This window comes from Cuculus canorus, chromosome 14, assembly GCF_017976375.1.
Source record: "Cuculus canorus isolate bCucCan1 chromosome 14, bCucCan1.pri, whole genome shotgun sequence".
Taxonomy (NCBI): domain Eukaryota; kingdom Metazoa; phylum Chordata; class Aves; order Cuculiformes; family Cuculidae; genus Cuculus; species Cuculus canorus.
This window is the reverse complement of record NC_071414.1, coordinates 2025598-2039696: the sequence shown is the minus strand read 5'-3', so window position 1 is coordinate 2039696 and position 14099 is coordinate 2025598. Positions and strand designations below refer to the sequence as shown.

General features: G+C 50.4%; 1 protein-coding gene across 2 annotated transcripts in view; it reads right to left on the bottom strand.

Annotated features, from left to right (window-relative positions):
* PCDH1 (protocadherin 1) overlaps nucleotides 1-14099 on the bottom strand; it is a 65905-nt gene that overhangs the window by 24945 nt on the left and 26861 nt on the right. For both annotated transcript variants that reach the window (XM_054079293.1, XM_054079294.1), the window contains exon 4: nucleotides 8678-8897. In XM_054079293.1, coding sequence (XP_053935268.1) covers nucleotides 8678-8897 — 220 coding nt within the window. The remainder of the gene's footprint in view (nucleotides 1-8677; nucleotides 8898-14099) is intronic.

Sequence of the window (14099 nt, the reverse complement as noted above, 5' to 3'; positions counted from 1 at the left end):
AAAGCCTGTCCAGTTCCAACCCCCTCCCATGGGCAGGGACGCCTCCCACTGGATCAGGTTGCTCCAAGCCCCATCCAACCTGGCCTTGAACACCTCCAGGGATGGGACAGCCACCACTTCTCTGGTCTCCCTGCATCCTTCTCTGGGTTGAACAACACCAGCTCTCTCAGCCTATCCTCATATGGCAGATGCTCCAGCCTTCAGATCATCTTCATGGCCCTAGTCTAAGCAGAAAACTCAAAATCCAATCTGGAATGCAGGAGGCAAACGTACAGCCACAAGGACCTTACATATTCTGCAAGAGAAGCTACCATTCTACCGAAATATGAAGGGGTTTCCTCCTGGGCATTGACTCAGAACAACTGTCCTGCCTAGATTTTTCATAATCACATAATGCAACCAAGGTTCAAGGACAGAAAGGGAGAAAAAAGCCATCAGAATCCAACAGGGAAATTTGGTTCCTTCAAATAACTCCTCTAGAGATGTCCAGGATCTGCCAAGGATCTTTGGAGAACTTGAGGACAATCTTATATGTGCGCCACATAATCCTGCGAGACAAGAAAGTCACTGTCAAATACATTATTAAAGCTATTTTGGACAACCTCTGAAGCAAGTAGCATCCTTCTTAGAAGGTCTTGAGAGGATTAAAGGCATACGCTGAAGCAAGTAGCAATGTACTTGTTACTAAATCTCGGCAAGAAAAAAAGCTGCACCCTGTTTACCCTGGGATCCTTGGTACAATTAAGGAAGGTGACCTGGTTGACGTGGCATGCCACGACTGCTCTGACCTGAACAGCTCTTCCTAAGAGAGAATTTACCCAGATATGGGGGCTGGAAAAGAAGAAATAGGGTGAGAACAAGTTAGAGATTACAGCTCAGGCAGAAATGGCATGTTGAAACAAAGATGGTGTAATACGTGACCATTCGCAATCTGTTGGATGTTGTTTCTCCTGATAAGAATCTTTTCCCACATGTCTCTTCAGCAGTGATTAGGAAAATAGGAGCTATCTTTGGGGATAAAACAACATTAAGTGAAGAAAGTAGAGAAACTCATGACTTCTTATGAAGAAATGCAGGTGCCTGCAGAGCTGGAGATCACTGAAGAAACCCAGATGTAATTTGTACAAGTAGAAGAAATGCAGGTCACAGAGAGTACGCACACCCTAAACAAGAGCACGACAAACCGATGGTTACAAGTCCACAGAGGGCTGGAGCATCTCCCACATGAGGACAGGCTTGGGGAGTTGGAGTTGTTCAGCCTGGAGAAGGCTGAGGGGAGACCTTAGAGCAGCTTCCAGTACTGAAAGGGGCTTCAGGAAAGCTGGGGAGGGGCTTTTGATCAAGGAGTGCAGGGACAGGATGAGGGGGAATTGTTTTCAGCTGAAAGAGGTGAGATTGAGATGCGATCTTAGGGAGAAATGTTTTCCTGTGAGGGTGGGGAGGCCCTGGCCAATGTTACCCAGAGAAGTGGTGGTTGCCTCATCCTTGGAGGTGTTGAAGGGCAGGTTGGATGGGGCTTTGAGCAACCGGATCCAATGGGAGGTGTCTCTGCCTATGGCAGGGGGTGGAAACAGATGGGCTTTGAGGTCCGTTCCAACCCAAAGTAGTCCATGATTCTGTGACTCTAACATCTCAACTAGAGAAACTGACCACCAGTCAGATCCAAGCCAACGGTCCTCAGCTGGTCAGATGTGCAACCTGCTGGTTCTCAGTCAGCAAAAGAGGGACTAGCGTGCAGTGCCAGCCAGAGACCATCTTTGTTTATTCCACAGCATTTATCCTGTCCTACAAAGTGTGAGATGGCTCAGTCACAGAAGAGGGCTGTGTACCAGACATCCTGTCTGGGCTCACCAGTGTTTGACTGGTAGGCACAGTAGAGACAGAGCTAACTGGAATCCCACATCTCAGGTGGGAGCCCAGTCAAAAGCATTCCTGAGCCTCTGCAACAAAGCAAAATGCTGCAGGGTACATCAAAAAAAAAAAACCTGCAGACTGAATATGTGCCTGGAACGCTTTTTGCAAGACAAAAGGGACATTCAAAGATAATGCAAAAAGAAGAATAGGTTTTAAGATCCAGAGACTTCCCTCTGGCAGAGGAGAGACAGAAAGTAAGTTTTTTTGTCCCATCTGCTGATTGGAAGGATCTGAACAATAACACTGAGAACCTTAAAAAGAAGCTCAAGACCAGACTGACAGGAAACAAAAAACAAGAGGCAGTGGCCGCCCAGTGCTGCTCCACAGCTACCTGAAAGGAGGTTGTGGTGAGGTGGGTGTTGCAGCTTTTTCCTAATTAACAAGCGGTAGGGGTAGGACAGAGGGAATGGCCTCAAGTTGCACCAGGGGAGGTTTAGATTGGAAATTAGGGAAAATTCTTTTACTGAAGGAGTGGTGAAGCATTGGCTTCACTGCCCGGACCAGTCGGGGAGTCTCCATCCCTGGAGGGGTTAAAAAAACATGTAGATGTGGCACTTTATGATACGGTTTAGTAGGCATGGTGGAGTTGGGCTGATGTTTGGACTAGATGAGCTTAGAGGTCTTTTCCGACCTTAATAGTTCTGAGAGTCTAAGGGAGGGGCTGCTTATGACCTTGAGGCTGCTCTGACTTGCAGGCGTGCGTTCTGGTTCAGAGAAGTCCTCTCCATCTCTCCACCCAGGAGCTCACCCCACTGCATTGCTGATGAACAGCCCTGCAGACTGGTGGAGGGAGACACTAAGGAGATCAGGGGACCTGAGGCACACGGAGCTTTCACCGGTTCATAGCATGACCCCATAGCTACCTGATCACAGGATGATCTTACAGGTCTTTTCCAACCTTAATGATTCTATGAATCTATAAGTCAATGAAATCCTTCTCAATAACATGAGCAGAGAAGGAACCGTTGGCCTGTGAGTCCTCTTCTGAGCCACTCGCCTTCTCAAGGTGCTGTGATATTGCAGGACGCACACACAGCCTGGTTCTAACCAGCAGCAGTTCTCTTTGTATGTGATGGACACACATGCCTGTCATGAGTCTATGAAGACAATCACTCGCAGTCACATTATCTCTGTGCCGGATGCTGCTATGGATATCTCCAAGTGCTGCTGGAGAGCTGCAGGCTATCATCTGGACACATCCACACCACTAAAAGGTTGTTGGCAAATTGGCGATCATGCAGAGAAAAAATGATATGAAGGAACAGAAGACTTGAAGTATAATCAGAAGTCTAGCAGAGAGGAGCAGGAGGAAAAAAACCTCCCCAGGCTGCCTTTGCAAGGGTTGCCAAAAAGCAGCACGTACATCCAAGACGTGCCAGATGTTGCTGCTGCCCAGGAATGGGGCTGCAGATCTGTGGTGGTGTTATAAGCAGATGGCAATGGCTGGGAGGAGCCCAGGGAAGGGTGGGAGGAAAGGAAGAGAGACCCAGCTGCTAAGAAGTCTTGCCTTGGCTCTGCTCACAGGAGAGGACTTGACTCAGCTTTTGAGTGTATCAAAGAGAACTTTATATGTTGCCTTGGTTGTGTGTGATCTACTAGTATGCATGAAGTGAGATGTCATCTAATATCATAGAATCACAGAATCACTTGGTTGGAAAAGACCTTTGAGATCATCAAGTCTAACCGTACCTGTCCACTACCAAATCAGATCCCTGAGCACCTCATCTGCCCATCTTTTAGATACTTCCAGGGATGGAGACTCCACCACCTCCCTGGGCAGCCTCTGCCAGTGCCTGAGAACATTTTCAGTGAAGAAATCCTTCCTAATATCCAGTCTGAACCTCCCCTGGCGCTACTTGAAGTCATTTTGTCTCATCCTATCCCTTGTTACTTAGGAGAAAAGACCAACACCCACCTCACCACAACCTTTTTTCAGGCAGTTGTAGACAATGATGAGGTCAATTCTTTCCACTGAATCATCATAATATTCCATGGAAACAGAAATGGGAGCCAGAGCAGCTCAATCAGAATTGAAATGTGTGCTTGTGAAACACAAGGCAGAGAGGATCTACCACTGGAAGGGCTCACCAGGGGTGTCACGCGCTTGCCACCAGTTGCATCTCACACACTCACCGCCGTTCACAACCTGCTGTCAACCAGGATCTTTCCCAAGGAGAGCTCCAGCTCAGCCATGGCAAAAAGCAGAATTCACAGGGTTAAATTTTACAGCCTGTGCCATGCAGGGGTCAGACAATCTGCTCCTTCTGGCTTTGCAATCTACCAATTTTTCTTGAAACAAAGCAAAATCTGGACTGAAAGGGGTTGATTAAGTCCAGCAGTCAAACCCTGGAAGTGGTATCTCAATTCATCCGCTCAAGCTGTGCTGAGCTGTACCAAGGAGGTAGGAGACCATGAGAAAAAGGCTGGTTTTGTCAGAAAAGCCTGTGGCTATGAACCAAGAGAAAGGGTTTTACATCTAGCTCTGCCACCAAGTCCCAAAGCCACGCTGCTCGCACCTCAAACACCAGCAGCTGCCTGGAGGCAGTCAATGCAGCCTCAGCTTCACCATCCAAGAGCAGCTGGAGACCTGCCTCGTGGCTTAGGAGCTCTGGGATCTTACAAAAGCCTTATAAAAAGAGCAGACTGAGGAACCATCCGTTCATCCAGGGGGTCACCCAAAACTAGCAGACATCTCAGAAATGCAGATTAGAGTTTTATGTTTCATTCCCCACCTACGGTGGGATTTCTTCCCTGGAAGAGGAACTGTGAGGATGAACTCATTAACATCTGTGAAGTAGAGATACTACTGCACTAAGTGCATTGTGGAAAGCTCATGAGATGATCGTTAATTACATATTCAGCGCAAGGTTGTAATGGCATGCATTAAAAATGGCATGGGGTCCCCACTTTAAATACCGGGGAGAAAACAGATTGAACATTTGCCCCTGTTCTGTGGGCTGAAGAATACAATTCAGAAATCCTTCATCCAATATATCGTCATCTCAGTACCTTCGTACCACACAGGGACAGAGTGAAACAGCTTTTATGTAACAGTTCCTAAATTGCATGTATTTGGTCCTGTAATCGTACTAAATTCTCGCAGTTGTCAATGGGAAGAGACTGGCACTTTCATAATCCAAGCTCGGCACGCACTCATGGCAGGGCAGATCCTCTGCGGAGCAGAATCACTCCCAGGCTCCTTCCAACCACAGCAAATCTGTGATGCAGGGGGAGCAGATGTCTTTAGCAAAAGCAACGGGTGGCCAAGTGGGAGACTAAGCTCAGCTCTGCATACCCCACAGAAGTGGATAACAGCACGGCAAAATGTTGGGGAGGAAACAGTGGGCAGCGAGGTAAAATACCAGGGATGACAAATGCCTGGGATGACTGAGGAGCTTGGCTCATCAGTGCCAAGTTACTGGAGAAGTCTTCATCAGAAACATCGTAATTCCTCCTGAAAAGGCCCTGGCTCAGCCCCTGCAATACAGTATTTTGCTGCAGTCTGCACAGTAAAAGGTGTCCAAAAAAGGAGGACACTGATACATGTGTTAATCAAGTGAAGAACCATCTACAAAGAAAAGGCATGGATCTGTCTTCCAGTTGAAACACTATAAATAGCCTTGCATACTTGCTTATCAGATTGATTCGGCTGCAGGGATAATCTCCTGGAGAAAGCAATGGAAGCCCTGTTATGTTGGATATTTATAACTAGATGAAAGCCTAGAAAATGCACAGTCGTGTCAGTCTTGCGCTCGTGCCGCAAGATAGGGTGTGCAGGATCCAATTAGTCTCTTCAGTTTAATATAAGGTCAAGAATGGCTTAGCCTACCCAGCTTCACAAAACCCCAAATCTGATCACTTTGAGGGGCTGGTTCTGCTTGAGCAGCTACAGAAGCCAAGACAAGGGCATGGTGACCATCCCCAGAAAGGTCACAATGGTCCGATGTAGAATCATAGAATGCTTTGGGTTTGAAGGGACCTCAAAGTCTGCCCAGTTCCATCCCCCTGCCATGGGCAGGGACATCATCCACTGGATTCAGTTGCCCAAAGTCCCATCCGACCTGGCCTTGAATGTTTCCACGGATGGGGCAACCTCCGGCAACCTAGCCAGTGTCTCACCACCCTCAGAGGAAAATATTTCTTCCTATTAGCCAGCCTAAATCTCCTATCCCGTGGAATCATGGAACGGTTTGTGTTGGAGGGGCCCTTAAAGCTCATCCAGTTCCTGCTCCCTGCCTCATCCAGTTCCTTTCTTCTTTGCAGGAAGAAAGACATGACCCTTCTCTGGACAAACAAGACAGAGGGGTCTTGTTTGCACCACAGAGAGGTCTGGAGTGCCACGTCTGAGGCAGGCAGATCATGGGAAACACCACTTTGATGAGCTGATCTAACACAACCAGTAACTCGCCATCTCCAAATCACTTGGCTGGGTGCCAGGGTCCCCTGACAGTCTGCTTAACAGATTGTGACCCTGACTCCAGTCCCTCAATTTCATTGAATGGCCTTTGCCAGATTATCTGCAGAGCACCAGGACCAACAAGAGTTAATGCCAATGGATTCCTCAGAGCCTTGGTCTGCTATGACCTCTGCACTGAACTGGGTTTATCCAGGTCAGGACAGCTGCTGAAGGCACCAGGGCCTGATTCCCACCCACTGCCACATGAAAGGAGCCAAGCCAGGACAGGCTGGGGGTGACAAGGAGAACAGGGTTATGGTTCTCCCTTGGGAGCCTCTGCACATCTGTATCACCTGTGGATGGGTTCAAGGATGGGTATGTGCTGATTCCTGGGCTGTGAACATACACAGGGGCTCCGTGCAAAGCGAAGGTGCTGACTAACTTATGGGGCAGCCTGGGGGTTGTGATGCTGTGGGCAGGGAGCCGTGGCTGAGTGCCCCATCCCTGTGAGAGCCACTGCTCCGGGCAGTGACCCCGAGCCTTGTCTACCTCCGGTAGCCAATAAACACCCCAAAGACTACTAGCAGCTCTCTGCCCTCAATCTTCAGCTGCAGACCTTCCAGGTCCTCCTCTGTCTCTCTCCTCCTTCTCATTTTAGTCCTGCTCCTCTCTCATTGTCCCTGGGTTGTCCGTCACCCTCATGGGCTCAGACTTTCCTCTTCCAGCCCCACCATCACCACTGCCACACTATATTCTCCAGCACAGCCATGTGGCTTCTCCTTGCCCACATGTCCTTCAAGCCTCTCTTGCAGGCACAGGCTGGTACTCAAGGGCAGTTGGGAAGTCCAGCACTGCCATCCTGCACCAGAACGCCAGGAACCTCTCCATACTGCTCTTCCCAGTTGACTGGCTGGTACTGTTGGGAAGATAGTGGTCTGCACGACACTCCTAGCCCGGAGGATGCCCCATATGGCAAGAGCAACCAATGGATTTGAGAACCTTGCCAGACCGGGCACCATCATGCCTTGCTTCAAGGCCACAGCATAGCAAATACCAAGGTTACTCCAGCAGCTAACCTGGGAAGAAGGAAGAGGTGTTCCATTAGACCTTAAAGACCACAAACTACCCTTGGCCCCATGTGTTCCTTAACAGGGGGACCCAGTAGGTTTGCAGCTCCCTGGACCAGCTGAACACACTCTCAGCCGTTTTCACACCACATGCGGACCTGTCCCAAAGCCAAGGATGATCCCAGAAGTAGGAGCAGACTTCAGGAAACCTTTTTGCACCTTTTCTTTTTCCCTCCCAGAGGTTTCTTTGACCTTGCCAGCTCCACTGCGACCTCCCCTCAGTACAAGAGCACAGAAGGCAGCAGGTACAGGAAAGTAGATGTTATGTGCGCAGCCAGAGCCAAGTCCAAGAAAGCAACTTAAGCTGGCCAGAGAAGATAGCTTGGGGAGTGGGCTGGTTGAGGGCAGTCAGGCAGGCAGCACAGAGGCAGCACAAGGAGCAGAACTGGGGTGGAAGCTGCGCCAGGGCAGGGGAAAGCCAGGTCTCTCGCGGTGAGATTGCAGACACCTCCAGTGGGGTTCAGTAAAGGTGGACCCAAGCAGGAGGTGCCCTGAAGGGCCCAATGAAGGCAGGACGCCTCACTCTCAGGTTTGCCACCATCATGCTTTCTGATCCTCCACTCCACATATCTTCTCAACCCCATCTATGCCACTAACCTGCTCTCCTCCTCTTTACCTTGGGAACCTCCCATGGCTTTGGCACCCACCACAGCACAGAGAGCTGTATCACACCCCAATCACCCCTACACCCCTGCCCTGCCATGGGGCAGGCACCCATGGGACCACTTGATTGCAGTACGCAACCTCACCATCATTTGGGCTACAGTCACGTCCAACGGCCGCCTGTGCGGCCATCTCGGACCATCCCATTGGGCCCCTTGTCTACATCATGCCAAACCTATCTTCTTCCTTTGTTCTTCCCACTCCCACATCTCCTGGTCCCCCCAAACCTCCTCCCATATCTCATGGCATCCCCCAAACCTTCTCCTGGTCCCCCCAAACCTCCTCCCATATCTCATGGCATCCCCCAAACCTTCTCCCACACCTCCTAGCCTCCTCCAGACCTCCTCCCCATCATCCACCTCTCCCATCCCCACCCATGTCCTTGCTGCTGTCTCACTTTGAGCCTCACCTCCTCTCCAGTCTCCCAGGCCCACCAGACTTGAGCGTGACAAGCCTGTCCCAACTGAGCTCCTCGCCCCATCTCACCCACACCAGGGGAGGAGAAGCATTGAGTATGGAGAGCTTTGGGCACAGGGTCCCTGGGGAGGGGGCAGGCACGCGTGCCGCGAGCACCTACCATTCTCAGGGTGCTCCATCTCCCCGATGCTGCCGTCGGGTGTGGTGCGTTCGTAGTGATCCTCAGGCAGGGCCAGCGGTCCAATGCGGGGCCCCGAGGATGATTTGCTGCTTGGGGTCTCCGATTCCTCCAACCCGCTGTCATAGTAGCTGTGCTGGGAGGGATCCTGCAGATCCTGAGCCTGGCTGGCTGCAGAGAACGTCACTCGGCGATGAGGTAACTGGGAGAGAAGAGAAAAGCTGATGCATCACCCACCCACCAGACGAAGGCAAAGGGTAAGGTCATCAAACCTGACCGCTAAGCAGAGGCAGAGCAGTCCTGCCCAGAGCTCCCAACACCATCAGAGTCCATCAGCAGCCCCCACAGCCAGCCTGTCAGACACAACACCAAGCCCCACTCCAGTCAAGAGCACCCCATCAGACACCACCTCATGGAAGGAGCTCACCTTGCATGCTTCCTGTACTCCTCAGACCCAGCAGCTCCCTCCCTGGCTCCTTACCTCCTCTTGCACCCAGAGAAAATCCCGGGAAGATGCCCTCTCCCGAGACAGGCAGGACCCAGAAAGGTCACCTATAGCACATCATCCTGAATCATTTTCCCCCACCCCACTCTTCATCTGGGGACTCCTTGCAAGCACCCTCGGCGCTCAAACAGACCTGCCTCTCAGGTCAGAACACCTCTCCCAAGAGCATCTCTAACTGGACCACAGCCCAGCACAGAAGCTCCAGTGACATCATCCCTCACCTTCCAGTCTCTGGCCTGACACCATCTCTCCTCCTAAGAGGTTCTCCATCAAGGGTCACAATGGCTTATTTTGTCTGCTTGTTAAATATTTCAAAGCCCCTACTTCACACTTTCTCTCCCCAGCTTTGTCTCATGCTTGGGAGGAGCTCCCTGCAAACAGTCATTAAGCGACATCATTATCCTCCTCCAAATCCTCCCATAAAATCCTTCTTTGTGTGATTACAGAGGAGTGGAAAGGGTAAGCCCCAAGTTCACAGGGCAAGGGCACGATGATGAGTGCAGAGAATGAAACGAAAACACCACGAAAGAGGAAAAGACACAAAATCACCCAAAAATGCAGAAAGGAGCCCAGGAAAGGAGTTATTTCATAGAACCATAGAATAGTTTGAGTGGGGAGGGACCTGAAAGCCCATCCAGTCCCACCCCCTGCCATATGGGCAGGGACACCTCCCACTGGATCAGGGGCTCCAAGCCCCATCCAACCTGGCCTGGAACACCTCCAGGGATGGGGCAGCCACCACTGCTCTGGGCAACCTGGGCCAGGGCCTCCCCACCCTCACAGCAAAACATTTCTTCCTAAGATCTCATATCAATCTCCCCCCTTTCAGCTGAAAACTGTTCCCCCTCATCCTATCCCTGCCCTCTCTGATCAAGAGCCCCTCCACAGCTTTCCTGGAGCCCCTTTCAGTACTGGAAGCTGCTCTAAGGTCTCTGTGGAACCTTTTTTCTCCCGGCTGAACAACCCCAACTCTCTCAGCCTGCCCTCATATGGAAGGTTCTCCAGCCCTCTGATCATCTCCATGGCCTTCTCTGGCCTCAATCCAACAGCTCCATGTCCTTCCTGTGCTGAGGACTTCAGAACTGGACGCAGGGCTCCAGGTGGGGTGTCACCAGAGCAGAGGCGCAGAATCCCCTCCCTCGCCCTGCTGCTCCCACTGCTCTGGATGCAGCCCAGGACACCATTGGCTTTCTGGGCTGTAAGCGCATGCTGGTTCATGTGGAGCCTCTCACATCGCGGCACCCCAAGCCCTTCTCCTCAAGGCTGCTCCCAATCCATTCTCCACCCAGTCTGTATTTGTGGCTAGGATTGCCCTGACCCAGGTGCAGGACCTTGAACTTGGCCTTGTTGAAGTCCATGAGGTTCACACAGCCCCACCTCTCCAAGATGATCAGGAGAGAGGAGCCAACCCACTACCTAGGCTGAATGCCTTTTTTGCTGATGCCTTTACTCCAGCTGAGGGGCAACCAGGTGTCCCACACAGCTTACACCAACGAGGAAGGGCAAGGAATCAGGACTGACTGAGGGAAGCAACATACAGAAGGAGCATTTAGATGAGCTCGCTGCTTTTAGGTTGGTTGGACCTGATTAAATTCACCCCAGGTGCTTTGAGACCTGATTTAAGGAACTTCAGAGCTGTTAGGGCTCCTTTTTTTCCTTCCTTTCCTTACTTTTTATACTTGTTTTAAAGAATTTGTAGAGAATCAGGGAGCTTGCAGAAAACTGGAAGTGAGCGAAAATAACACCTGTCTTTAAAGACGAGAGAAAGAGAAGAGCTGGAGAATTATAAAACAGTTAGCTTAATTTCAGTTCCTGGAAAAGTACTGAACCAGATGAAAGAACTCTTTGTAAGTACCTACAAGATAACAAGGAAATGAGTAACAGCCACTGTAGGTTTGTCACAAACAAACATGTCAAGCCATTGAACTCCTTCCTTTGAAAAGACATCAGCCCCCGTGGATGGAGGAGGAGCAGTAAACGTTATCTCTTGACTTGAGGAAGTTTTCCGACACTATTTTAGATGAGCTTCTCATAAGTAATGCAGGAAGAACGTGTAGGTGCAGCACAGCGCTGAGGCAAGAGAGTGCAATTCGCTGTAGGGAGGATGCAAAGCGTTTAGGAAGTTGCATTTGGAAAGTAATTACCAAAGACAGGTCTTTCAGCTGGGACGATGTATCAAATGACATCCTTCGGGTTGGATCCCAAGTCCATCGCGAGCCTGTGTTTTCATTAACAGCTCAGATGACAGATGTGGAATATATCTGCCACATTTGCACGCTCGGGAAAAATAATCACCACACAAGCAGCAGGCTGGCTGAAGGATCGGGGGTTACAGCAGATCAGGGGTTGCCTATCCATCAGCGATGTCAATCCCTCACCAAAAATGCGTCTGTATTGGGATGCAGACAGGCATGTTGTCTTGCAGTCACGCAGGGCCTATCTGCTCATAGAATCATGGAATCATTAAGGTTGGAAAAGACCTCTAAGCTCATCCAGTCCAACTGTCAGGCCAATCCCATCATGCCAACTAAACTATGTCCCAAAGTGTCATGGCTACATAGGTTTTGGACTCCTCCAGGGATGGAGACTCCACCACTGCCCTGGGCAGCCTCTGCCAGGGCTTCACCACTCTATCAGTAAAGACATTTTTCCTAATATCCAACCTAAACCTTCACTGGTGCAATTTGAGGTCATTTCCTCTTGTCTTATCGGCTGCTACTTGCGAGAATAGACCAGCAGCCACCTCGCTACAACCCAATTTCATGGAGGTGTAGACAGGGTTAAGGTCTCCCCTCAGCCTCCTCTTCTCCAGGCTAAACAATCTCAGTTCCCACAGCCGCAGCTCATAAGACTTGTTCCCCAGTCCTTATTCAGCCCTTCTTGCTCTGCTGAGCTCAAGAAGGACTTCAGAGGCAGAGCTGTGTCCAGTCTGAGCACCACTTCCAAGAATATCTGCACCAGTCAGGGATCAGTTAAGGGGCAGCTGTTAGAAACCATGACACACCATAACAGAGGAAGGAAAGGCAGCGATCTTCAAGCTCCTAAAAGCCTTCTGCAAAGACAGAGTTCCTGCTTTTGATTGTGGACAGACAAGAAGAATTGACCTTCACCTGCAGCAGGGAAATCACTTGGAAAAAAACAAAACAGCAGGTTTAGCTGAGTGCGATAGATTGCCCAGGCAGATGGTGCGATCTTTGTCAGGAAGGGATGGGCACCTCTCAGCTCTTTGTGTACAGCTCTGGAGGAGCTGAAGTATCCAGGCAGTCCTGCCTGCAGCAGAACTGTGTGCAGGCCCCTGGGGATCATCTCCCAGCCCACTTTTTGCAGCTGTGTAAAGCCTGCAAAAGCCTTCATTGCACGGATGTCACAGGAAACACTGTCCCACAGCTTTGTCCTGCACCCTGCCTGCCTGTCGGAAACTGCTCTCCTCCATCACTGTGGCTCAAAGCTTCTGCTTTGACTCTGTGCTTGTAAAACTCCAGACAAACAACTTGGGCTCCTTGGGGCACCTGCAATAATACAACCAAACAGCCTCCAAAACCCAGCCTGTGACAGATACTATCCGTCCCCGGAGGAGTCTCCTTCCAAATAGCATCACTTTTACCTAAAAAACACCTCCTTTAAATGTCAAATCCTGCCTGGCAGCCTTTGAAAAAGGCTCCTCTCACTGCAAGGCAGAGGCAATCCACATTCTGCCCCACTGCCCTCCAGCTGAGGTACAGAAGGAGTTAGTGCCCCCCACGTACTTGCGCAGTCCCCACCATGCTGTGACCAATGCACTTCAAAAATTATAGTAGCATGTGTCTGGCTGAAGCTCTCCACCCAGAGATCCTTGTCCTGGAGTCAAGGAAAAACACTGACTCCATTTGTCTAGCTCTGACGTACAGAAATTGGGTTTTGTTTGACCTTTCTCTGCTAGGTTAAAGAGCCTTCCAGCAGGCAGGGTTTTCTACACAGGGTGTTTTTTGTACAGCACGTTTCAGGCACCCCTCAATCTTCTTTTTGAGACACTAAACGAACTGGGTTTCTTGAGTTCCTGAAGTTCCTCTAGAGGATGCCACAAAGATAATCTAAGGACTGGAGCACCTCCCACCCGAGGACAGGCTGAGAGAGTTGGGGTCGTTCAGCCTGGAGAAGAGAAGGCTGCAAGCAGACCTTAGAGCAGCTTCCAGTGCTGAAAGGGGCTCCAGGAAAGCTGGGGAGGGGCTCTTGATCAGGGGGTGCAGGGATAGGATGAGGGGAATGGTTTTCATCTGAAAGAGGGGAGATTGAGATGAGATCTTAAGGAGAAATGTTTTGCTGTGAGGGTGGGGAGGCCCTGGCCCAGGTTGCCCAGAGCAGTGGTGGCTGCCCCATCCCTGGAGGGGTTCAAGGCCAGGTTGGATGGGGCTTGGAGCCCCTGATCCAGTGGGAGGTGTCCCTGCTCCCTGCCCATGGCAGGGGGTTGGAACTGGTTGGGCTTTGAGGTCACTTCCAAACCAAACCATTCTACAAAGTCTCAACCTGCAACCCAGCAAATCAGTACCGTGGCCCTCATCTTTACTTTTCCCAGTTTTTCCCCATTCCTCGTGAGAGGTGATCCTGGCAGCACCACTGGTGCTACCACATCAGCTCTTTCTGTAGAGACTTGCTTCTCCTCGTACTTTTATAGTTTTTTTCGTCCGAAGGCTGTATTAGCCCTTTGGTGGGAGCACCACAAGTGCTCACACTGAGCTACTGATGCAGTGTGACCCTTAAATCCATTTAAAAGTCACCGCTTTCCAGGACATAAACCAGCATTCCCTATTTCTCAACGTACAGTTTTGCATTTGGCTGTGTTAAAATGCACTTTGTTTAAATGGGCCCAGTTTACCAAGCAATCTGGATTGCTCTGCATGACTGCTCTATCCTCATCATGAT